General features: G+C 35.5%; 1 protein-coding gene and 2 non-coding genes across 3 annotated transcripts; 1 reads left to right on the forward strand and 2 right to left on the reverse strand.

Moving 5' to 3' along the window:
* The first annotated feature begins 5,812 nt into the window (after positions 1-5,812).
* On the forward strand, positions 5,813-9,042 carry LOC107773022 (polyubiquitin-like). Its single transcript, XM_075230395.1, has 2 exons — positions 5,813-5,912; positions 7,918-9,042. The coding sequence occupies exons 1-2, from the start codon at positions 5,847-5,849 to the stop codon at positions 8,824-8,826; spliced, it is 975 nt and encodes a 324-aa protein (XP_075086496.1). The 5' UTR covers positions 5,813-5,846; the 3' UTR covers positions 8,827-9,042.
* A 77-nt stretch (positions 9,043-9,119) lies between these two features.
* Positions 9,120-9,226, reverse strand: LOC142169229 (U6 spliceosomal RNA). Its single transcript, XR_012698941.1, has one exon. It is a non-coding gene; the product is annotated as a U6 spliceosomal RNA (small nuclear RNA).
* Positions 9,227-19,004: 9,778 nt separating this feature from the next.
* Positions 19,005-19,076, reverse strand: TRNAQ-UUG (transfer RNA glutamine (anticodon UUG)). The gene has a single exon. It is a non-coding gene; the product is annotated as a tRNA-Gln (tRNA).
* Between the last annotated feature and the right edge of the window lie 8,470 nt (positions 19,077-27,546).

Here is a 27,546-nt window from a genome sequence, read left to right on the forward strand (position 1 = left end):
CACAATCTTCATGAATTCGGGCGAAAACGTTTTTGGTAGGCATACCCTTTCCTAGGACACTAGGGTTGTTTTCCTCTTCTTATGTACTTCCCCATAGATAATCTCTACATCTTTTATCCACATCTTTGAGTATGCTCTGTGGCAGAATGAATATTATCTCCTGCACTCTCCCTGTATAGGATAATGCCTCACAAATACAACAATGATCTTTTGTGTAGTCCTCTTCATTAGTAGGTGACACTTCATTTTGTTCCACTCTTTAGGTGAAAGTGGAAGCCCCGAATATCTCATAGGAAACAAGCCAATAGAGAAACTTGTTATCCTTAGTAATTCAGCTTTTGTATTCTCATCCACCCCTGCAATGATTTGAGTTTTCTAAGTTTGCAACCAGGCATGTTGTTGCACTAAAGTGATGAAATGCATCCATTACCCTCCTAATCGAAGCTATATTTTCCTTACTAAATATCAGTGATAGAAACTGAGGGTCCGCCAAACTGTATAGAGAATCGGGTTCTCCATCAGTTCCTATAAAACACACACAAAGAGATAAGTAAATGACACAACAAAGTTTTATGTGAAAAACTCTCAGCTCACGAGATTAAAAATCACGACCTACACTTGTAGGATTTCAACTTCACTAACCGAGCAAGGTCAGATTACAACCTATTGTAACCTAGGAATTAAAACCTTAATCCCTCACTGACACGACCCGAAATTCACACCATCGGGACCGTGATGACACCTAACATTTAACTTGCTAGGCAAGCCAACATTAGAATAAGTTTAACCATTTTTAGCAATTCACCTTAATTAAATAATAAAGAAACCAACAACCGGAATAATATCTGAATTTAAATGTGCAAACCAAAAATAATACAATGTCTAAATATCATCCCACAACTGGAGTCACAAGTGCACGAGCTTGTAGAATAATTCAAACAAAGGTCTGAATAAAAATAAAGTTGTCTGAAAGAAAGCACACATCTAAGATAAAGTATAAGGGGACTTCAGAGCTGCGAACGTCGTGCAGCTGTACCTCAACTCTCCTCTGATAGCTGAATCCGAGCAAATCTACAGTACGCCGCTGGGACCAACTCCGGTATCTACACAAAAAGTGTAAAGTGTAGTATGAGTACAACCGACCCCATGTACTCTGTAAGTATCGAGCATAACCTCGACAAAGTAGTGACGAGGCTAAGGCAAGTCGCTTACATTAACTTGTACGCAACAATAATGATAATAACAGGAATAGAGGTAAGACAAGTAAATCATATCAATAATGGAAATCAATTCAACAGTCATAATCCTTCAATAAATTTTCGTAGCGGCATGCAACCCGCTCCAACAATATAAACTTAGAATAAAATTTGTTGCGGCGTGCAACCCGATCCAACAATATAATCTTTCAATTAAATTCTGTTACGGCGTACAACCCGCTCCAACAACATAAACTTTCAATAAATACATCGCGACGTGCAACCAGTTCCATCAATATAAATTTAAAATAAATCTGTTGCGACGTGCGACCAGCTCAAACAATATAAATTTAAAATAAATCAGTTGCGGCGTGCGACCAGCTCTAACAATATAAATTTAAAATAAATCAGTTGCGGCGTGCAACAATATTATTTAACAACTCTTAAATGTAAAATTACTCCAATAAATACCACATTCAATAAGAAATTATTAGGAAACAAGGCATACAATGGTTATGATTTATTTATGAAAACAAGTAATGACAAGTAGCAATTAATTATAGAAATCAGGGAGAAAATAGGCAATTTAATATTTAATATGCTAAATGTCAAGTAGCAATTAAGATACATAAGTCAAATAAGTAGGTAGAAATTATAGCATGAATTCAAGATATAATATTGGACAAGGAATATGAGAGAAATAATTAATATACTAATTAATTCATGATTTATGATTTTCAAATAAATATGCAAACAATCAATTTGACGACGTATAGACACTCGTCACCTCGCCTATATGTCGTTACACATGAAACTCATGTAACAATAATTCAAGGTTCTATACCCTCAAGTCAAGGTTAACCATGACACTTACCTTGCTTCGCAATTAACCTCAAGATTCCAATTAACCTTTGCCTCACGAATTAGTGTCTGAATGCCTCGAATCTAGTAACAAACAATTCAATATACTCAACACGAATTATAGAAACCAATTCTATATGAAAATACTAATTTTTTAAATAAAAATCCGAAATTCACTCAAAAATTGCCAGTGGGGCCCACGTCTCAGAACCCGACAAAAGTTATAAAATATGAAAGTCCACTCAACCACGAGTCCAAGTCATACCAAAATTACTAAATTCCGATAACAATTAGGCCCTCAAATCTTCAAATTTAACCAAGAGGGTTTTCAAAATTCTCCAACTTAAATCACCAATTAAATACTAAATATAGCGAGATTCAGGTAGTTTGACCAAAATTGAGTTAAGAACACTTACCCCGTTATTTCCCTTGAAAATCTTTCGAAAATCGCCTCTCCCCGAGCACTAAATCGGTAAACATGGAGTCCCATTTTCAGAAGTTAAACTTTTTGTCCAGGCATTTCTTCTCCGCGAACGCGACCATTGCCTCGCGTTCGCAAAGCACAAAAATCACTGCCCAAAAATTCCTTCTTCGCGAACGCAAGGGTCCTCTAGCGAACACGATGACCAAAAAATCCGAGGCCTTCGCGAACGCGGAACCTCACTCGCGAACACATAGGCCAACGCGTTAGCCCCCCCTCCTCCCCCCCCCCCCCCCGCTCTCTCTCTTCTTCGCGAATGCGACTACCCGCTTGCGTTCGCGATGCACAACCTGCCCAACCCTTCGCAAACGCGGCTTCCCCTTCGCGAATGCAAAGATCAAATCTTTCTTGCCTCCAGTTCCTCTTCGCGAACGCGAGACCCCTCTCGCGAACGCAATGAAGGAAACCAGATAGTGCATCAGAAAAATTTCAACAAAGTTCCAAGTCCAAAATTCAATCCATTAACTATCCGAAACTCACCCGAGACTCCCGAGACCTCAACCAAATACACCAACAAGTCTTAAAACATCATACGAACTTAGTCTAAACTCAAATCACATCGAACAACACTAAAAACACGAATGATACATCAATTCAAGCCTAATGAAACTAACAAATTCCAACTTCTACATTCGATGCCGAAACCTATCAAATCAAGTCCGATTGACCTTAAATTTTGCACGTAAGTCATAAATGACATAACAGACCTATTCAAATTTTTAGAATCGGATTCCGACACCGATATCAACTGTCAGCTCCTAGGTCAAACTTCCAAACTTAAATTTTTATCTTAGCCATTTCAAGCCTAATTTAACTACAGGCTTTCAAATAATTTTTCGGACACGCTCCTAAGTGTAAAATCACCATACGGAGCTATTGAAATTATCAGAACACTGATCCGAGTCCGTTTGCTCAAAATATTGACCGAAGTCAACTTAAGTGAGTCTTAAAGCACTATTTCACATTTTTATCAATTTTTCACATTAAAACTTTTTGAAAAAATTTACGAACTGCTCACGTAAGTCGAGGAATGCTGAAAGGTGCTATTCGAGGTCTAAGAATACAGAGGTGGATGTTTAAAATTAAAGATGACATATTGGGTCATCACACTCACTCACTTGTAATAACTCTATTACAAAGTTCACAACTCGTCTAACTCTAACCAAGACACAAACACAAGGTTTATGATCTTACAATTTGTTTCCTACACAATGCTTCTAGCTAAGCTAAGTAGAAATTACAATTAAATCATACTAACAAAGGTACAACACAACTAGGGACATGTGATGATACATTACTGGAAATTGGTCCTTCGTTATGTTGTTCTTTGTTCTTGAAGCCTGGAAATCACTTGCAAGTGAGCGACACACTTGAGAGGAAACTTGATGAAATCTAGAATGTGTAAGTGTATTGTTTTCCCTTTGCTATATGTTAATATTACACAAGTGACATCACTTGAATGATGCAAGCATATTTGGTACAAGGGCATTCCTCATAAAGTGATTGTTGCACTGTTGCATGTGTGCATGAGGAACAGTTGCAGCGACTTTATAGCTGTGGGGAGTTGACTTGTACAATCAGCAAGGGAACTGATGTTCATTTGTTTTCTCTATTGTTTTTTTGACTCTGAGTGTTGGAACATGTCCCAGACTTGACACTTGTTGATCTTGAGCACGTTGAGGATGTGGAACAGGTTCTCTATCTAGTTCTTATAATTAAGTTTGTTAGATCATCAAAATATAATATGACGCATAACCTATCAATCATTAAATCATCCACAAAAATAAGATGAGTTGGTTTCAATCCCTTACACATAGGATGGTACCTATAGTCAGGCAATTGAGACATCTTGTTTAGCACTCTGCTCAGAATGCTAATAGAAACTGTGTGACACAACAAATACAGAATAAGGTTAGGGAGAGGGTAGGAATGTTGCGAGAAGGGAGAAGAGCTAGGAAATGTCTTTATTTTATTTACAGATTATGTAATTAGAGCCTAAATACTGAGGTCTTAGACCCTATTTGGGTTTAAGATGCTCTTAGATGTGTTATTCTTAGATTCGTTAATGATAATTTTTGCAGTTATATGTGCATTAAGTATTGGAGTACCAATAATCCCTGCGATTGATTGCTCACACATAACTAGATTAGGCGAGCAATTATTTTTTGATTATTTTAAAATATTTTACCCGGAATTCTTTCATTATTTTGAAGTTAACTAGTAATATATTTGATTGTTGTTTCTGTTTGTTAATATTTCCGTCACTCCATAAATAAAATCTATTTTTATATTGGAAAATCAAATAACATATATAGATTAAAAAGTAAAGAAATGTATCACGATATTTAAAAATTACACATAGGCAGAAGTTTGATAATCTAGAGAGTAAATAGACATTGCATTTCTCAAATTACAGTCAAATATCCTTTAGACTCACAATTTGGAGTAAGATATGACATCATTTGAATTACAGATAAAACTCTTAAGCTGAATTTTTTTTAAATATTATAAATTAATTCTAATTTCCTTTCAGTATACTCTCTCTAGTCCTTTTTGGATGACGTTTTAGTCAAACCAATTTGCTACAAAATAAGTGTAATTTTAGGAACCGATAAACCAATTTGGTACAAAAAAGGGTGATTTTTTTAAAAGCATGTGTCCAAATAGATGGTATATAAATATTTATCTATAAGTTTCTTAACAATTATTATTTATTTTGAGAAGAGATAATGGATACTTTAGTCGAATAACTCCTATGATAAATGATACATCCTCTGTCTATGTCTATATTTAAGTAACACATTTTTTTTAAGTTTGTCACGAAAAGACTAATACATTTTTGTTTTGGCATCAATTATATAATTTGTTGGTTTTTCACCTGGTGTTCAGTGTCCGATATCCGTATTGGGGACCGACTAAATGTGGATTTGTGCCGGAAAGTCCCACATTGGGGTAAAACGTTTTCTAACAAAGGCGGCTCCACCCAAAGCTCAAATCCGAGATCTCTGAATAAAGATATCAGTCTATCATTATATAATTTTATACGCACATAAATATCTATAAAATGTTATTGATTATAAATATTATTTTTTTTATTTCTTAAATTTCATGCACAGTAGTCCCCGTAAAATTTTAAACACATTTCAAAAGAATCGGAGGGAGTAGTTCCCAAGCATTAGGCTGCGCAGTCGTGATGGGATTAAGTTAAGATTTAAATAAAATCCACAACAGATTACTTCTTAAGTATCTCTATTTTTTATTTCATTATTATAAAGGGAATTACCAGTCTCAAATTTCACAATTCTTTAATGGCAGAGCTAAAGGCTATCGAAAATTCATCTGAGCAAAAAGCTAATCCCAGTGGAGAAGAAGAGGTTAGTTTACTCTTATATACAATTAAACATTTGTCACGTTTATTTTTATTGGACAAAATAGAAAATCAGAGAATTTTTGTTTGTTTTGGGGTTCTTTTGGTCATTCTCAGATAGTCAAAGAAAACTATTGGAGAATGGGAGTTGGTTATTCTTGTGTTGCAAATTATTCCTTTATCTGTAACCAGATGTTTTGAGTTCGATTCCTAGAAATAATTTTTTTTATAGGGAGTGTTTCGCCTTTAATCCTTGCTTCGAATTAGCCGGGCCACTGAGTATTGGATATCATATGCGGGGGCGGAGGGAGAGTAGAACCTACGAGTTCGGCCGAACCCAGTAGCTTTGGTCCAAAGTTCAAACCATATATTTATTTTAAGAAATTCATTGGATATGTATAAATTATTAATTTAAAATTCAATAACTTAAAAGATTTAGAATCTCGAAATCATATTTTCTGCGTCTGACCATATGGTTATACCAACAAAAAAAGGTTTTTCTTGTATTGAGATGGTATATCATTTCTTTTTTTAAGAGAAGGTATAAATTATAACGGCACCGTTTTTACATTAACGAATGCAAGATTAATGTCTTGCATACGCACATTTATCACTTAACCATGGTTGAAAGATACGTATTTTCACTTTAATTTTAACTGTTAAGATTAAATTGTTTGGTATGAACACGAGATGCAAGTCTACATCTTATATATCGAGTATCGAGTATCGATATTGAGTAACCAACACAAATTATAACGGCACTGTTTTTACATTAACAAATGCAAGATTAATGTCTTGCATACACACATTTATCACTTAATCATGGTTGAATGATATGCATCCTAACTTTAATTTTTAACTTTTAACCGTTAAGGTTAAATTGTTTGGTTTGAACACGGGATGCAAGTATCCATCTTATACCTACTACCAGCACAGATACTGAGTATTTCCATATGTGTATATATAACAAAATGGTGACATGTGTGTAGGGATGCAAGAATAGAGAGAAATATAAAGCTAAAAAGCGTGTGCGCGCGCATGTGTGTGGGGGGGAGGGGGGTGGATGCAGGAATAGACTTAAAATTTTGAAACTTGAGGAGATCACATAACACAAATATGAGAACAAGTTGCATATTGTATATTCAATTCCTTGTTTGCTTGATTTGCTGAGATTTGCCTCAGGTTGCAGTTGAAAGAGTCTGAATCATCCAACATACATTAGTGTTCTCCCTCCATTTAGATGTCTTTCGTTACTTGTTAAAACTAATTTGTTTTGCTTTTTACAAAGTAGTATTGTTGTTATATTGATTTACTAATTAATAGGAAGTTTTCACCTCAACATATACCGATCAAAATTAGTTTTGAGGTCAACATATATTTAGGGAAATTCGCAGTCGCTACCCTTCGGATGCGTACTAGGTAACCTCTGCTCATTGTGCAATAGCTCATAAACCACACAGGAGATGTAAACTACACTAGGCAAGCCCGGTGTGACGAGCTCTGACTGAGAAGGCAGTTGGTGAGGAAAATCGATCCCATGTCTCCCGTGTGGAAAATCACTCACCCAACCAACTCAGCCAACCCTTGCGGGCGTCAACATATATTTTTGTGGCTTGGTATAATTAGTGATCTATTGATGGAATGATTATTTGGAGCCGGTGCAGTATAACAATTACCTAATGAACAACACTAGTGAATCTCTAGAAAGTTACTGGACAAAAGTCACAAATTTAGACTCATTATAATGTGTAGTCTTATACACCTTTTAGTAATATATGTGTCTGCAAACCGTGCCAGAAAGGTTCTAATTAGTTTGCTTGTCATTGTCCCTTCCCTTTATTTTTTCTGAGCCGAGTGTCTATCGGAAACAACCTCTCTACCTTTTTAAAGGTAGGGGTAAGGTCTGCGTACACACTACCCTCCCCAGACCCCACTTGTGGGAATACATTAGGTTTGTTGTTGTTGTTGCATTATTATAATTACAGATTGTTTCTTTTGTTATCTTGTTGCAGATTGATATATATGTGAAGGTCATTAAAACAGTGCCTTTAAAGGTTAAGAAATGGGATACTATTAAATCTGTCAAAACATTGTTATATCACAAGGAAGGTGTACAAGAATATCATCAGGAGCTCGTTTTCGCTGGTAATCAGATCAAGGATGATCAAAAGCTTTTTCATTTTGGCATTCACCAGAACTCTTGTATCGATGTTTATGTTAAGAGTTCAGAGTCGCTAAGATTGTTTGTCACAATACCACATTCTGAGATAACCGACGTGATTGAAGCAAAGAGTATTGACAGAATCCAGGACATCAAGGACTTGATTGGAGCCAAACATGGCATTCATTCTTATCAATATGTTCTAGTCTATGACGGAAAGTTGCTAGAAGATGACAAGACCTTAGCTTTTCTCAAAGTTCCATCTGAATCAACGTTGCATATTTTGTTTGTTAGAAGCGAAAAGTTGTTGGTTTCAGTGAAGATGCCTAGTGGGAAAATTTCAGAATTAGAAGTCAAGTTATGGCACACTGTTAATGATCTTAAAACTCTGCTCGAAAGACAACTTGGCTACTCACTTGGCGTTTGTACTTTGTTGTACGAAGGTAAGAAACTCGAGGATTCAAAGATGCTATTGTCATATAATGTTGAACAAAGATCCAGGTTCGTGTTGATGTCTCCGTTTATTCAAGTATTCATTAAGTCAAATGGTGGAAGTATGACCCTGGACGCGCTCCCAACGGACTTGGTGAGAGACCTGAAGTTGAAGATTCTTGACAAGGCTGGAATACCAATAGATATTCAGAGTCTAGATTTTGAGGGAAAAGTTTTACAAGATTCCAGGAATTTAGCCAGCTATAATATCCAGAAAAACTCCACCATTCGTTTGGCTTTATGGAAAAAGCACGTTCGCGCCCATTGATGTTGTTACTATTTAACCATGTTTTTGCTTCTGGTTTTGGGATCATTCACCATTGAAAGAGATGTGGTACTATTTGAGAAAATAGAGTTGTATGTTCAAGCTAGTATTTTGAGAACACAACATGCTTGTATCCATATATTAAGATTGTTTTCTCCCTGCCCTTTGGTTATCTTATAAATACTTATATAGTTAGTCCAAAGAGGTCTGATGTTTTGTTCTGAGACTTAATATACAGGAGTTTGATGTTTGAGTTTATCTGAAGTTTCTTCACAAGTCTGTAGACTTTTTAAATTTTAAATTTGGATCATTTTTCAAGTTGTGTGTTTTATTCTTGAGCAGGGCGCATACTAATCTTCTCAGTGTCATTCCAATTTTTTTATCGGATGTCCGTGAAGGGATAGATTTGTAGACTTGATTCTTGAAGTTGAAGGATTTGATAATTTAAGAAGCGAGTATTATATACACCTATTGGTTATTTGCAGTGTCGTTCCAAAGATTCACTTGAGGTGCGCTTAAGCCCTGAAGCTATGTTTTAAATGAGTACTTTGCCTCCCTTAAGGAGCCCGGAACCAAAATGTGGTTCTTTTGGACTCAAAGAACAAAAATATGTGAAAAATTTATATAGTGACAATAATATATATAGCGTCTTTTTAAAAAACGCTATACCTTATCGGTCGTTTGGCCAGTTAAGTATAGCGTCTTTTAAAACGACGTTATATATATAGCGTTTTTCACTAAAACGCTATATGTATTATGTGGGCCCACAAATAATTTTTCTGGGCTTAATTGACATAACAATAATTCAACTGGGTATAGCGTCTTAAGTTAAGACTCTATACCTCAAATAATTCACCCCTCAGAATGGTTTTTGCCTTATATAAGGACGTTAAGGATTTTGTAAAAATCCATTCAGAAATACTCTAAGTGTTGTGAAATTTTTGTTTGTTTAGTTGTTTTACATTTTGTCATAATATCTGAAGAGCGAAGAATTATGGTTTCATTATATTGGGATTTGGGGGGGGAGGGAGGGTGAGGTTGTAGTGGCGAATAACTCAGTAAGCTATAGTTTATCTCCACAGTCTCATGTTAAGTTGCCACTTACAATGGAGTACGATACATCGGTATCGTTGTTATGTAAAAAAAAGAGTGTGAGCAAACGTTCGGTGAATCTTAAAATAACCGGAAGATATTCATATTTTGTGACTCCGCAAGGGATTGCTTGTTATGCTGAGTTTAACATTGAATACGATGAAACTCTGAGAGATTTTTTGAGGACTCCGGATGAATACCGGGAATTTATTGTGATAAAAATGTTGGAAATGTACGTCAAGGCTGAAGACGTTCGCAATAATATGGTTGCGCAAAGTAGGGAAACCCTCAATCATCGGGTGGTTATTTTGGAGCAGTTTTAGCCGAACAGGTTCCAGCTGAAAGAGTTTGGCCGGATCTAAACTTATCTCCACATGCGAATGAGGAGCGAGAAAATAATTGCTCCCCTAGTATACATAATCCACAAGCACAGTGGTAAACTTCAATTTTCCTACTATGCTACGATGTATATTTTTGTGTATTGTATTTATATTAACACTCATATATTCCACGAGGGTACCGGCCAGATGTGAATTCTACAAGTTATGAACCAACGGTCAGTTGGAATATGCCAAAGTTTTGGTGTGTTGGATCAAGGTGGTCCATCCGGGAGTCAGCATCAACAAGATAATGTGCATCATGAGATATCAACACATTATGATTTGTAAGCGAATATATAAAGTTATATGTATTGTTTGGACCAATTTGAGTTGTGCAGTGAAAAAGAGCAACTTGATGGTCCTGTCCTTACTCAATTGTCCGAAGACGACGTATTTAATCGGAATCTAGTAGATGCGTAGAGTGAAGAAGAGAATAGTGATTATGACAACAATGTCGATGAGTCTGTAGATAACACACCCTTCCCTAACGAGGGTGATGTTGAGGAGGAAGAGAATGCCAAACCTATTTTTACGAGGAAGCATGCTCCACCTCCCGTTAGACCAAAAGTATAGGAGTCCCACGTGCCGTTTCATTCAAGGCATATTCCCTATCTTGATCATTTGCCACGTATGCCGAATGTGGATGCTCTCACAAGGGATATTGACGAAATTCGGTCAGCAATGTGGGATGAATCTAGACCAACAGTGTTGTCAAAGGGCATGCTTTATCCTGATAAGGTGTGCCTAATCAAGTCGGTGAAAATGTACATCGTAAAAGAGTGTTGTGAGATGATGGTAAAGGAGATATCTCCGGATGTATACAAGGCTGTTTGCCGTAGATGATCTACGGGTTGTAATTGAATGCTGCGTGCGAGGAAGAAGAAAATAAATATGTGGGTTGTGGGTAAATACATTGGCACCCACAATTGTGAAATGGACACATTGAGCAGGAATCACTTTAACTTGGATGTTGACTTAATTTTTCTTGTCTTGATTCCACACATTGAAGCCTCTATAAGGTACAAGATCAAAGAGTGTATTACATCTATCCATCGGGAATATGAGTGTACCATTACCAAAAGAAAGGCATTTCTCGGGCGCAAACATGCGTTTGAAATTATTTACGGTGACTGGGATAAGTCATTTGCATCCCTACCCAGGTACATGGCCGCATTGCAATACTTTAACCCCGGGATTGTTGTTGAATGGAATCTTGAGCAGAGTCCGAGAATACCAGAATATATATTCAGATACGTGTTCTGGGCCTTCAAACCAGCAATTGATGGTTTTGTGCATTGCTGGCCGGTAATATCCATAGACGGCACTCATGTCTATGGAAAGTATGATATTAAGTTATTGATCGTCGTTACAGTAGATGTTAATAGACAAATATTTCCCCTAGATTTTGCTATTTGTACCAATTAAGCCAAGAGACGCGGACGCTATTTTTGAACCACTTGAAGGAGCACGTTGTCAAACAACGTTCAGGTATTTATCTAATATCTGATCGGCATGACGGTATTGTAAAATTTGTATAGCAATTTCCTGAATGACAGGAACCGTATGCATACCACCGTTACTGTGTGAGGCACCTGAAGGCCAATTTTCAGAAGGCACATCCCAACAAGGACTTGCATGATTTAATGTAGATGGCTGCAACTAATCACCAGGAGTGCAAATTCAGGAGGTGCATGGAATCTATCAGGTAAGAAGACGAAAGAGCCTATCATTGGTTGATGCGACATGAGCTTGACAAGTGGGCATTGCATGCGGATGGTGGCAGACGATGGAGAACCCTGACTACAAATGTGTCAGAGTCTTTCAACGGATTATTGAAGTCTGCACGTGGATTACCTGTCACTGCCATGGTGCGGATGTCATTCAAACAAATGGCAGAGAGGTTTGTTAAAAGGCATAGAGATGCATCAGAATTGATCGAGAGGGGTGTTGAATTTATGCCAATACCAATGAAAAGATTTGAGAAATACAGGAGGCGAGCACATTGGCATTCATTTTTACAGTATTCCAACGAGCGAAATATTTTTGAAGTTCGCACCGCTATCCATCAAAATCGGGGGAATAATACACACACCATAAATGAAGCCAGCAGGTTGTGTTCTTGTGGGAAATGGTCCATCTACCACATGCCGTGCTCACATACCATGAAATGTTTTCAACATACAGGTTGCGCGGCAACCCGGTACGTTGATAGACAATATAGTGTTGCTGCATACTTAAACACCTATAGTGGACAGTTGCAGCCAGTGGGTGATGAGCATTATTGGCCGCCGGAACCATTTAAAATGGTGTGTAACAATGAGTATTTGTGTAAGCTACAAGTGCAAAAAAAACACGTATACGGAACTAAATGGATGTTGGTGATACCGTTTTATGCGCGTAAATGTGGCATATGCTCGCAAACAGGATACGACCTTCGTAAATGTCCTTCAGCTAGTTTGGGTGTCGGTGGTAATCCTGCTCCTGGTGGAAGTTCATCTAATGTGCACAACGATCAAGCATACACGTAGTGTTTTTATTCCGCTATGTGGTTGTAATAAGTGTATGTACTTGTTTATCTTGCAAAATATTTGAAATAAAATTATGTTTTTATTGTTGTTAAATCTTTTTGATATTTAACATTAATACTTCAATACAACAATCTACAAAAACCCATTTTTAAAAAAAACCTTCAAAACAATCTTTTTTATATTTAACATCAATACACGTAGTGGTATTTTTTAATGGATGTTGTAATGTTTATTCAAAAGGTCTTTGAAATACATATATGACTTGGTTCAGTTTAAGAAACTTTCTTATTGTACCGTAAAGAATCATTAGCACGCGAAGCATAGCGCGGTTACATACCACGTTATGTGTATTGTCTTTTCAACCTGATAAAGCTGTTGTTCTGGAAAAGCTGTCTTCTGAAAAAGCATTATTGTACCGTAAAGAATCATTAGCATGCGAAGCATAGCGCAATAATGCTAAACCATAGATAAAGTTGCTATTATTTACTGATTGTCATATGTACATAAAATTAAAAAAATCAATGTATCCCGCAGCCTTTATGCTTTAAAGCAGTCGTTGGCCTGAGGCGCATCCCATCCCACCCGGCTACACTATCAGGAGCATCCTCATCATGTCGCCTCTTTATCGGAGGATACATTGCATCATGATCGTCAATAAGGCTGGCAGGCTCGGTTGATGGGGTCGTCGATCCAGCAATAACCTACAAAATAATGAGATATTTTAGTATATGAAATATATATTTGTAATGTACTTGTTAGCTAAAAAATATTAAAATGTCTTACCATGGTCTCAGCAGTCTCCTCAATATAATCATCTGTCTCAGGTCTGTCCGTAACAGGCGAGGAAGATGGCTTCAAACAAAAAATAGTCTTTAGATATTTATGACTAATCAATAATATAAACACAAATATAAATAATAGTAAAACAAACTAACCAAATCCTGTGAAAGATCCTCAGCATTCCTCGATGATGAGCCATAACTTAGTCGGCGCCCACTATCCATATCTTGTAGCGGATGAATAACAGCAACAGTCAATGCCTCTGGATAGTCAGGAAAATACGTATCCCAGTCATGTGAGGTAAAGGCCGTGCCCGCGATCAACAATGGAGCTGACGGGGTCACCTGCGAAGTCCCTGGAGTAACCAACAGGCTAAATGACGGAATATCACTAAGAGTTGACTGTGGCTCAGGGTGGTCACCCCGTTGATCAACTCCAACATCCTCAACAGGTGCCTCAATGCCCCCTTGCTGGGGATTACCTCCTCGCCGACTGCCACGACCTCATAGGACACCCCTACCTCATGGGACACCCCTGCCACGTCAACCATGTGCAAGCTGTACTGCTGGCCCACAATGGTACTGCTCTGGCACCATATAATCAGCCTCGTGTCCTAAGCGCTCATCATCCCGAGCTCGCTGCAATGTCCGGGCAGCAAAATCTGTAACTTGTCGGCCATAGTCGTGCAAAGCGGCCGCTCCCTCGCCGGTATATTTTTTCATCTGCAGTCCTAACTGGTGGAACAGATGTAGGCCAATAACATGAACAACATGTAAAATATTAATTGTGAAACGGTAATGTTAACATTATAACTAAGTATACCAAATAACATACCAGTGCCTCATGCCTCCCGATGTATGGAACGAACTGATCGCCAGCTCGATGAACGGGATTCCCGACGAAAAGTCGGGTAATGCTGTGGTACCAGCCCATATAAGCATGCTCACCATCCATAAGATCGGGTGGAGGGGGTGGCGGAAACAGGTCACGGCGCTGGTCCCAAGCCTCGATCTGCAACTCTAGCCATGCCTCATATGCCTGGTCAACCCTCGAACGATCATCCCGCTGGTAATGTGTCATAAGCCAAGCAGGCGGTGGAGGTACAAACTGTGATCAACCAAACTGGCGAAGGACTCGCTCGGTGGCATGATGCTCGACAATATCGAGATACATCAACGGGACGGAAGAGCTCCAAATAAGTCGCTCGGTCGAGAAATAATCGGGCAAGCTAGCTATTAGCGCGTCATTGTATGACCTCCAAATAAACTATTACGTAAAAACAGGAACCGTGAGTATACGCAACACATATAAATCCATGCCAAGTAAACTTAAGTATAGAATTACTTGCGCGTCCTCCAGCAAATTCAACAAATCTCTACAATAAGGGAGATTAAGTCGAGCCTCGTACTCTCGTCCGTATCTCCGCCTATCAACCCACCTCCTAGCCAAAGGGAGAAACGATGGAGGTGGTGCATCCTGCGCTATGGGTGGTAGAGGTGGTTAAAACTGCAGGAACCGCTCCCAGGTCCAAACCTAATATACAATTTGGACGTAAAATTTAAGGTATATTTTTATGATGTATGTTATAATGAAGAGAGTATTTGACTATGTTTTCACCTGCACCAGCGGCATAAATCCCGCAACGTCTCGCTGGGTGCCCATGCATGCCCGACACATCTGCCTGTACAAGTAACCAAGAACAACAACACTTCAGTTGTACTGATATAAATCATCTAGCCGCTCAAGATGATGAAGAAATCTCAAGCTGATTAGGTTTTTCGAAGTGTTCGGGAATAATACGCCTCCAGACATAAGCAGCAGCAGTAGCCTCGTGTGCCGGTTAATATGAAGATCTGGTGTATCATGAGTAATGTCATCATGCATGGCCTCCAAATGCAGTCGGACGGGCGTCAACGCAAGACGACTAGCCCTAACCAATACACCCTCATCTTCTGGCCGGAAATCGGTGAGCCGCTGCAACGTCTCTAGGAACTGATCTCCCGTATAATCTCTCATGGCATGCGGAAAAGAAATAGGAAGTCCATCAACCGGTAGCCTATACAGAACCTCCACGTCCTGCAGCGTGATAGTGGCCTCGCCAATGGGAAAATGGAATGTGTGCGTCTCTGATCGCCACCGCTCTATCAAAGTCGTGATCAATGACTAATCCAACTGCAGCAGTCCGATCTTAATGATCCTATAGAAACCCGTATCTTGCAGGCGTTTGACTATACGTGGATGGAACTGGTGGATCTTAAGAAAGTCCCACATATCATTTACTCTCCTAGAACATAAAGTCTGGGTCAATAACTGCCCCTCCCATATGTAGGAAGACCTATGCTCGGCATGTAGCAATAGTAGCTCTAGAGAGGCAGGTCCGGGATGCAAAGACGGAACCTCCATGACGACTACTGTAAATTGAACAAAATTAATTACATTATTGTTCTTTTCCATTGCTTAAATATATTGCAATACCTTGAATATTAAATTTTATTCAATATTTTTACTATATTGTTAATTAGGTTGATACATTTTCAATATTATAATTTTATATTTTATATGTTACTTTAATATGTTAGTTTTATTATTTTATATGTTTGTTAGTTATTCACCTATTTTTTACTATACAGGATTTAATTATTAAATATTTCCATTTTGGTTCCGGACACAATATTTGAGGCTCAGTAGCACCAATGTATCCTGAATTCTTATGTTCATGATGAGAAGTTTTTAAAAAAATTTCACTCAACAAGTCTGTTATTTTATATGTTAGTTTATTATTGTATATATTAGTTTTATCATTTAATATGTTAGTTTTATTATTTAATATGTTAGTTTTATTATTTTATATGTTTGTTTGTTTGTTACTAACTTAGTTTTTACTATACTAAAATTAAATAATTAATTTTCATAACTATACAAGATTTAATTATTAAATATTCACATTTCGGTTCCTCACACAATATTTGAGGCCCAGAAGCACCAATGTATTCTGAATTCTTATGTTCTTACGTTTGTTGACTATAATTGGAGATAGTTTGTATTTGAACTATCAGCTTTTTGACGTATTTTTGGGAATAAGAGATACTTAAATGGTTAATTTCTATAAATACAAGGATACTACGCTAAAGGGCACTACGTTTTACTACGCTAAAAGGTCACTACATTACAAATACGAGCACTACATTAGTCTTCAAGATACCACTGCGGGGAACTAAAGTAACAATTTATCTAGTTTACTAGCCTTTTAGCAAATAAATAATCTAAATCGGATAAAAATAATAAATCAATTTAAACACAAAGTAATCACGAAAATACATATACCACAATAAAAAGTAACTAATTAACTTTTTTTTTTAACAACTAATAACAATTTCTCTATTTTACGAATTTTTTTAGCACACTAAAACTATAGTCCGGATAAAAAATAACAAATTAGTTAAATCATAAAATAATCACAAAATAATATAGAGCACATAAAAACAACTAATATGCATTTTTTATACAAGTTTTAACGAAAACTAAGTCGAATATCTCGATTTAAGGTTTTTAGAAAGTCGAAGATTTTGTGATTTGGAGCTGAAACAAGCAACAATGTCCGAGATAACGCCTTAGCTAGCACGTGGGATCGAGAATCTTTACTTTTTGTGGGACGGGTGGGCTCCACACAAGTTTTTTGGGATTAAAAATGGAGGATGTTTAGATTTTTTAATTTGTTTTTTTTTTGGGGGGGGGGGGTGTGAGGTTCGACGATTCTGTTTTGGGGGAAGGGAAGGAGACGATGTATATTTATATGTATAACGTCTTTTGTTAAGACGCTATATATATAACGTTTTAACAAAAGGCACTATAGTTACCGCTTAAATTAATTCACATATAGCGTCGTTTTAAAAGACGCTATACTTAACTGGCCAAACGACCGTTAAGGTATAGCGTCTTTTAAAAAGACGCTATATATATTATTGTCACTATGTATGTTTTTTTACATATTTTTGTTCTTTGAGTCAAAAAGAACCACATTTTGGTTCCAGGCTCTCCCTTAAGTGGCACATCAAAGCGTTGAGGTAACTTAAACAATAAAATATTTCACTTAATTGTTAATATTTTCAATTTTGACGTTCATACAATTAATATCTGTTTTTATAATTATTGTTCTTGAATTAAATACATTTTTAAAATTTTTTACAAAAAAAAAAAAAAGTTTCACAAGCTAGAAGAAAGTAAGCAAAAAAAAACGTATACTATTACATATTTGAACGAAATTCTCCTTCCCCAGTCTATGTCTACCCACAGAAGTACACCCCACTCTCACAGCATAAAAGAAACATATTACTCCTAAACCAAATTCTAAAACATAAATAGAACACAAAAACAGAGGAAGAATTGCAATTGAATGAAACAATAAACAGAGGAGTTGATAATCTAGACTCTAGAGTCTTTATTCAAATGTTTGCAATATGAATCTCAGGAGATATAGAGAACTTATAGTACCTTTTTTTTTAATATATATTTTGTATAATATTGGCGCGAGATGAATCCAAATAAAAAACTATGGTTAGTAAAAAATCATATAATCGACTCTAACTTGTTTCGGAGTGCGCCGTATTTCTTATTGTTGTTGTTTGCAATGTGGGTACAATTCAGAGGCGGCCAGAGGGTGAAGCCACTAAAGCGGGGGCTTTAAGCCCTAAAATTTTAGGGGCCACAATTTTTTTTTTCAAGTATTCGATGTCCGATATTTAATTTGGGGCTTTGAGTAATTCGAATTCGCACTATGTAAAGTCCATTAAAGTGAAAATCGTTCCTTAGAAAGAATTTTTTTCATTCTCAAGATTTGAACCGAATACCTCTGGTTAAGAAAGAAAGAATTCTATCCATCCTACTATAATCTTCTCGTGAGGCCCCAAATTCTTTTAGAAAATATTACTAAGTATTTCAAAGTAAAAAAATAAAATATTTTATATAAAGAAAAGATTACATTATCATTAGAAAATTAGTAATACACTTTTAAAGTCCATTTTTATTTGTTTTTTGCTTTTCTCAAGTTTCCATCATTGCAATAAGTATATTGAAACATAAAAAAATTGTTCTGATACAAAGTTATCAACTTCTTGAATTGGATTTTATTACTTAAGATAAATAATGTTACATGAGAGATTAAATGGTTTATGCAAAAAATTATTAAAAATTTTATTCTGAAAAAACTAGAAAAAACTTCAAATAAAATTATCTAGAATTGTTTTTATTAAAAAATAAGGTCTCTCGTTAAAGTTTGACTTTAGGCCATCAAACTTATTGAGCCGCCCGATACAACTACAACCAACTTACCTCCCTTTCTTTTTTTGTATCACTTGTTGCTTTGATAGGCAGTTAAGATAAAAAATGTAAATAAAACATATAAAGGTCCTACCGGGAGTCGAACCCAGGTCGCTGGATTCAAAGTCCAGAGTGCTAACCACTACACCATAGAACCTTAGATATCGGGGTTACAACAGTGTTATTTATTTATTAAACTGAAGTTGTCAAATCGTGACTAACACCTAACGAACTATTATTCATTAGGAGTACAATTTCCATTATCACCGTAATGCGACAAATATCAAAATCTCTTAATCAAGAAGTAGAACCATAACATTGATAATAGTCAAATTTCAAAGTTCCCTGCAAGCGCGAAATCCGTAGTTCGCCCGTTACCACACAAGCCAGTACTCTTATTGCTAATCCCGAGAGAGGTTGTTGGAAGGTTGGCGGCGCCTTGCACGTCTTGAAAAAAAATCATGTTTTGTAACTGAATTTATTGGCGTAAGTTATTTTTCCTACGTGTATGTGGCCCAATAGGTTTAAGGCTCATAATTAATATTTAATTAATGATTAAATTTTATCCGTCCGATCGATTACTTGATGGACGTACCGGATTAAGTAGGAACCTCTATAAATTGGTCATCTCCCCACCCATTAGGGTTACCGTATTTTATTTTTCTCTCTTTCATCACTAAAGTCGGCGGTAACGAAAGCTAGGGCAAGAGGCGAGAAACCAATTTGAATTAACGCTTCCGCTTCACGATGATGGCTTACGATTCAGGTATGTTTTCTGTACGATTTTGTGTAAGATTATCTTGTTCAACATCCTGGTATGCAATTAAAGTTTATACTAACATGTGGTATCCGAGCCTGGATTGCTTGAATGTATAATCTTCACTAATGAAAACGAAAGGAATCATTCTTTATCCGTGACTATCCTAAAAGGAAGGGGAGAAAATCATTTTTCTCTTATTCTCGTTGTATGTTCTGAGAATTAAGAATGTTTTTGAATGTGTCAATAGCTTTAAGTAATAAGAATGGTATAACCTTGTACATTCAATTACTAATCATGAATCACGGTCTTTTGTCTGCAAATTATAAGGATTGGCATTGTTAGTATGAAAAACGTTTTATGCAGCTTTGGGCTTCAAAATCTGAAAGGTCGTATATTATTGCTAATAATAAAATAAGGATGAATGGAGAAACCTTAGCCTTGAAGGCGGTGCAGATGATAATTCCAGCATATTTAAAGGAATTAGGTTATGAAATATCTTCCACAAAATTATTATTTTATTAAAACAAAATTGATTACTTTATTATGTATCTGTTGCAGAGATATTTAATTTAGGTTCTCATCTCTTATAATATTTTGGATTATTAAGTCGGTGAAGTCATTTATTGTTTATTTTATATATTTGATTAATGTGTATATAGTTTGTTAGTCACCAAAGTGATCAAACTAGATTGTTTAAAGTAATCACATGCATAAAATCTTATGATCTCTATTTTGTGTGTGTACTTATATTTTATAGTTTGTTAGTCACCAAAGTGGCCAAACTAGTTTGTTTATGAAAATATGCATACATAAAATTATAGTTTATTCATGAAATTAATGAAATGCCTATAATTAAAAATTAATGGATAAATTAATTTTCACTATTGCTAGAACTTAAGGATTTGACCCAAAGGTGAATCAATTATTCTATGAATAGTGAATATGATGAGGTAAATTAATATTCTTAGTCAAATATATATTGTATGTCCAAAGATGGCATATATATTTGGTTAAAAATATTTAATTACCTAGTAAAGACTAAATGACATTTAAATTATGATAGTGTGTCGTAGTATTTACCCAAAGGAGAATTGTGATATTCTTTAACTGTTTTGTTGAATCCATATTGATTTGTGAGCATGTATTATCTATTTTGCAGCTATTCCTTTTCATTCGTATGCTTCGTCTGTTACTGTGTTCAACGGATTAAACTTCTCTTAATGGCGTGAACAAGTCGTGTTTCACTTAGGTATGATGGATCTTGACTTGGCTCTGCTGAATGATAAGCCCGCTGCCATTACAGATTCGAGCAGTGCGGATGAGAAGTATTTTCATAAAGTATGGGAACGCTCTAACAGACTAAACCTTATGTTTATGCGAATGAATATTGCCAACAACATTAAGAGTACTATTCCAAGTACTATTCCACAAACAGAAAGTGCCAGGGAATACCTGAAGTTTGTGGAAGAACATTTTCGTTCTGCAGATAAGTCTCTCGTTGGTACACTAATGGCTGAACTCACGACCATGAAGTTTGATGGGTCGCGTAATATGCAAAACCATATCATCGAGATGACTAACATTGCAGCAAGACTTCAGACCTTGGGATGAAAGTGGATGATTCCTTCTTGGTTCAGATTATTCTGAACTCGTTGCCTCGTGAGTATGGACCATTTCAAATTAACTATAATACTATTAAGGATAAGTGAAATGTTAGTGAATTGTCCAGTATGCTTACTCAGGAGGAGTCAAGACTTAATAAACAAGGGAGTCATTCAATCAATCTCATGGGTCAAGGAGCTGGTAAAGGACTTAAAGCGAAGCCCAACAAGTTCAAGAAGAGGAAAGCACCTGCTAAAGCTCTACAGGATGGTAAGAAGGAACATAAGGCAGATACATGTCATTTCTGTAACAAGGAAGGACACTATCAGAAAGATTGCCTGAAACGTAAAGCTTAGTTCAAAAAGAAAGGTACAATTAGTGCTTTTGTATGTTTCGAATCAAATTTAATAGAAGTTCCTAATAATACTTTGGTGGCTTAATTCTGGTGCAACTGCTCATGTATCTACTACGTTGTAGGGATTCCTTACGATCCAAACTACAAATCCAAATAAGGATTTCTTGTTCATGGAAAATCGTATGAAGGCTCCAATTGAAGGCATAGTGACTTATCGTTTGATCATGGAGGCTGGACGTCACCTTGATCTATTACAGGCTCTTTATGTACCTTCAATTTCTAGAAATTTGATTTCTCTTTCAAGACTTGATGTTTCTGGATTTGATTTAAAGTTTGGAAATGGATGTTTCAATTTATATAAGAATACTGTTTTTTATGGTTCTGGTTTTCTTAGTGATGGTTTATATAAATTGCAACTCGATATTGGTTTTTCTGAATTCCTTCTTACTGATCAACATAATGTTGGAATTAAACGTAGTTCACTAGATGAAAGTTTTGCTTACTTGTGGCATAGACGTTTGGGTCATATATCCAAAGAAAGATTAGAAAGATTAGTACAGAATGAGATTCTTCTGAATCTAAATTTTACTGATCTTACTATATGTCTGGATTGCATTAACGGAAAACAAACCAAGCAAAGTAAGAAAGGTACCACAAGAAGCATCCAACTTCTTGAAATTATACACATCGATATTTGTGGACCCTTTGATATGCTATTTTTTGGTGGAGAAAAATATTTTATCACTTTTATCGATGACTTTTCACGTTATGGATACATCTATTTGCTGAAAGAAAAATGTCAAACAACAGATGCTCTCAAAGTGTTTGTTAATGAGGTTGAAAGGCAATTAGATACAAAGGTGAAAATCATTAGGTCAGATAGATGTGGTGAATATTATGAAAAATATAATGAATCAGGACAATGTCCAGGTCCATTTGCAAAGTTTCTCGAGGAACATGGCATATGTGCACAGTATACTTTGCGAGGAATACCTCAACAAAATGGTGTTGTAGAAAAGCATAATCGAACACTTATGGATATGGTTAGGAGCATGATGAGTAATTCCTTATTACCCAAATCATTGTGGATGTATGCTCTTAAAACTGTTGTATATTTATTAAACAAGGTTCCTAGTAAGGCAGTTCCAAAGACCTCTTTTGAACTGTGGACAGGAAGAAAACCTAGTTTAAGGCACTTGCATGTTTGGAGTTGCCCAGCGGAAGCTAGAGTTTATAATCCACAAGAAAAGAAATTAGATTCTCGAACAGTAAGTGGTTACTTTATTGGTTGCCCAGAGAAATCTAAAGGGTATGTATTTTACTGTCCAAACAATAGTTCGAGAATTGTTGAAACCGGTAATGCAAGATTCATTGAGAATGGTGAAGTTAGTGGGAGTGTTGAAAAGCAAAGAGTAGAAATAAAAGAGGTGAGGGTCAATATTCTATTACCCACGAATGTTCCTACCTCTACACAAATACCAAATATTATTCCAGTTATTGAAGAACACTTTGACAATACCGAGCAACATTTGGATAAACACTTCATGAAGAAACTAACTCACAAATATCTGATACAAATGAACCACAAGAAATGCCATTAAGAAAATCTCAAAGAGTTAGAAAATCGGCTATTTCGGATGATTACGTGGTTTATTTGCAAGAGTTAGATTTTGACGTTGGTCTTAATAAGGATCCGATTTCATTTTCACAAGCCATAGAAAGTAATGAGTCTGACAAATGGATTGATGCCATGAAGGAAGAGCTAAAATCTATGGAATACAATAAAGTTTGGGATCTCGTTAAATTGCCAGAAAGTTCTAAAAGAATCGGGTGTAGATGGGTCTTTAAGACCAAACGTGATTCAAATGACAATATTGAACGATACAAAGCCAGACTTGTTGCCAAGGGTTATACTCAAAAGGAGACATTGATTATAAAGAGACCTTTTCACCGGTCTTAAAGAAAGACTCGTTAAGAATTATTATGGCTTTGGTGGCTCATTATGATTTAGAGTTATACCAAATAGATGTGAAAATTACCTTTCTTAATGGAGACCTCGAGGAGGAAGTTTATATGGACCAACTAGAGGGTTTCGAAACTAAAGAAAAAGGTCAAATGGTGTGTAAATTGAAGAAGTTAATATATGGACTTAAATAAGCCTCACGACAATGGTATATAAAGTTTAATGATACCATAACATCTTTTGGATTTGTGAAAAATACCGTTGATCGGTGTATATACCAAAAGATCAGTGGGATCAAGTTTATATTTTTAGTCCTATATATTGATGATATTCTACTTGTTGCTAGTGATTTAGGCATATTGCGTGAGACTAAAGATTTTCTCTCTAAGAATTTTGAAATAAAAGATATGGGTGAGGCATCCTATGTGATAGGTATAGAAATATTTCGTGATAGATTACAAGGATTATTAGGATTGTCTCAAAAAGGCTATATCGAAAGAGTTCTAGAGAGAATTAACATGAATAACTGTTCAGCAGGAATTGTTCCAATTCAAAAAGGGGACAAATTTAGTCTCATGCAATGCCCTAAGAATGATGTAGAATGAAAGGAAATGGAATCAATTTCTTACTCTTCAATTGTTGGTAGTCTGATGTATGCTCAGACTTGCACAAGACCGGATATTAGTTTTGCGATCAGAATGCTAGGAAGATATCAGAGTAACCCAGGAATTGATCACTGGAAAGCTGTAAAGAAAGTCTTGAGGTACCTGAAAGGACGAAGGATTACATGCTCATGTATAGGAGATCCACGCATTTGTAATTGTTGGATACTCGGATTCAGATTTCGCTGGATGTATTGACATTAGAAAATTCACGTTTGGTTATTAGTTCCAATTAGCTGAAGGAGCAATATCGTGGAAGAGTGCCAAACAGTCTGTCATTGCTACATCCACGATGGAAACAGAATTTATGGCATGTTTTGAAGCCACAATTCATGCATTATGGCTGAAAAAATTTATTTCAGGACTTGGGGTTGTCGACACCATTACCAAGCCGCTGAAAATTTACTGTGATAATTCTGCAGCAGTATTCTTCTCCAAGAATGATAAGTACTCCAAAGGTGCCAAGCATATGGAATTAAAGTACTTTACCGTCAAGGAGAAAGTTCAGAAACAAAGAGTGTCACTTGAGCATATTAGAACTGATCTCATGATTGCAGATCCGTTAACGAAATATTTACAGTCAAAGACATTTAAAGAACATGTACATAGAATGAATTTTGGTTGTATTTAGGATTGATGTATTTATGATGTTTTGACACTCTGAGCTCATTTATGTGTTTCTGATATACATTAATGATTTTCTGTTTCTCATTATGGTGTACACATTATTATTTTGAGATGTTACAGGATAAGTCTCAATGAGCCATTATTGTGGACCATAATATTTTATAGCTTATGAACCTGATATGATAAATTACTAATGTTTTAGTATATGGAAGGGAGTATGTAGACAAATTATATATAACCGCCATAACTCACATTTAGTAGTTTATCGTATTATGGTATTTATGATGGACGTTATAGAAGGGATTTGTTTATGCACAACTAATGTTTATATTATTAAATATTAATATTATGTGATTATTGGGCCAAATGGGAGAATGCAAGTTATTTTTCCTACGTGTAAGTGGCCCAATAGGTTTAAGGCCCATAATTAATATTTAATTAATGATCAAATCTCATCCGTCCGATCGGCTACTTGATGGACGTACCGGATTAAGTAAGAACCTCTATAAATTGGTCATCTCCCCACCCATTAGGGTTACTGTATTTTATTTTTCTCTCTTCCATCACTAAAGTCGGCGGTAACGAAAGCTAGGGCAAGGGACGAGAAACCAATTTGAATTAACGCTTCCGCTTCACGAGATGGCTTACGATTCAGGTATGTTTTCTGTACGATTTTGTGTAAGATTATCATGTTCAAGATCCTGATATGCAATTAAAGTTTATACTAACAATTGGCTCCAGAGGCGGATCCAGGATTTTGAAAACATGGGTGCACCATCTACTTTAACGTAAATATGGTGCTTGTCAATAATGTCAATCGATGTGAGAACATTTGGTGATTTATAGCTTATTATTAATTTTGAATATCATTCAAAGAGATATACAATATTTTTTTAAACCATTCAATTCTTACCATTGTTATTTCAAAACAAAGAGGTAAATAAGACACCTAATGACAATTTGATACAATAAAATTTGAAACTTGTGCAAAAAGAAGCACGGGAAAAATCAAAAAAAATATTAATATATGACTAATTCTTTATATGGGAATTGCTTACAAAATAAACTATATGCTATAATTAAAAAATTATGGACAAAAGTTTAATAATTTGATTGTAACCAAAATATTTAAGCAAGTTCATTATGTAATTTATTTTTCAGTCAATAATTTGCCACAACTACAATATTCATTAAGAAATTATTCTAATAATTCAAAATTCTTTGAGGTAAAAGCAATTAATAACTAAGAAGGAAAAAGGATAAAGAGAAAAATTACTTGAGAAATAGCAATTGGGATGGGGTTGGCATCAGGGGCGGCCCAACCCTAAAGCAAGTGAAGCACTTGCTTTAGGCCTCCAAAAATTTAAGGGCCCCAAAATTATTATTTTCTATATATAATAGTATATTATTTATATAATTATCTTTTATTATTGATAAATTTATTTCTTTATTGTCATATTAATTTTTAATAACTCGATTTCTTCCTCTAATTAATATAACTAAAATAGTTTTTTGTCAATCTTATTTTACTTTTTTACTTAATTATATTTCTCTATTCATTAGTTGGTCACGTAACTATATCTAATAATCTAACTTATTATTTATTTTCCTTACATAAATTATACTCTCTCTGTCCCAATTTATATGAAAGTGTTTGACTGGATATGGAGTTTATCAAATAAAGGAAGACTTTTGAAACTTATAATATTAAATAAATCATAGAAATTTGTGGGTTAGAAATTATCTCATTAATGGTAAAAAAAAAAAATTTAAAGTTGAATTGTTACAAATATAGAAAGGAACTTACTAAAAAAACGGAGTCACTTAAGTTGGGATGGAGGAAGTATGTTTTCTGGATTCTCCCATTTCAGTAGTGATGCAATCAACGTTAAATTCATTTAATTTTTTGTACTTTATAAAACTAAGTTCTTATTTTTTTTAATTCTACATCCTCACTTGTCTAATTTTTAAAAAAAATAATGTTTAATTAATATATATATATATATATATATATATATATATATATATATATATATATATAAGGCCTCTTATTAAGGCTTTGCTTTAGGCCTCACCCGATGTTGGGCCGCCCCTGGTTGGCATAAATTGGGATGAGGAGATAATAGACATTAGGAAAAGCTAAAAAAGAGAAATAATGATTATTGAGTAGCATGTGTGTTGGAAAACAAATGAAAGGAAGAAATAAATGAAAAAGAAAATCATACAAGAATGAAGTACAAGTGGATTCGATCCCTTGACCTTAGGGAAATAAATCCAACAATCCAACCAATGAACCATTTAGCTCTTTTAGAGAAGATAATATTAGACAATTTCTGTGAATTATATACATAAAATATCTGATTTATTGGGAAGACCATGGGTTCACGTGAATTCAATTTTATTAATTAGATCCGCCCTGATTGGCTCATGGTCCTTAGCGAGGACAAGACTTAAAACAGAGAGGAAGTTAAAAGCAATTCTTATTTCTTCTTTCTCGAAAATATGATGCGTGGGAATAGCAACGAAAAGAATATAAGTAAGAAATAATCTAAAATCAATCCATAACACACCATACATAGTCAAGAAACATCTAAACTATACATTGATTCAATCATTCAACTATAAAAGGAATCCTTTTATCGATGACAATGTGTATAG

The sequence above is a fragment of the Nicotiana tabacum genome, chromosome 14 (genome assembly GCF_000715075.1).
Source record: "Nicotiana tabacum cultivar K326 chromosome 14, ASM71507v2, whole genome shotgun sequence".
Lineage (NCBI taxonomy): Eukaryota > Viridiplantae > Streptophyta > Magnoliopsida > Solanales > Solanaceae > Nicotiana > Nicotiana tabacum.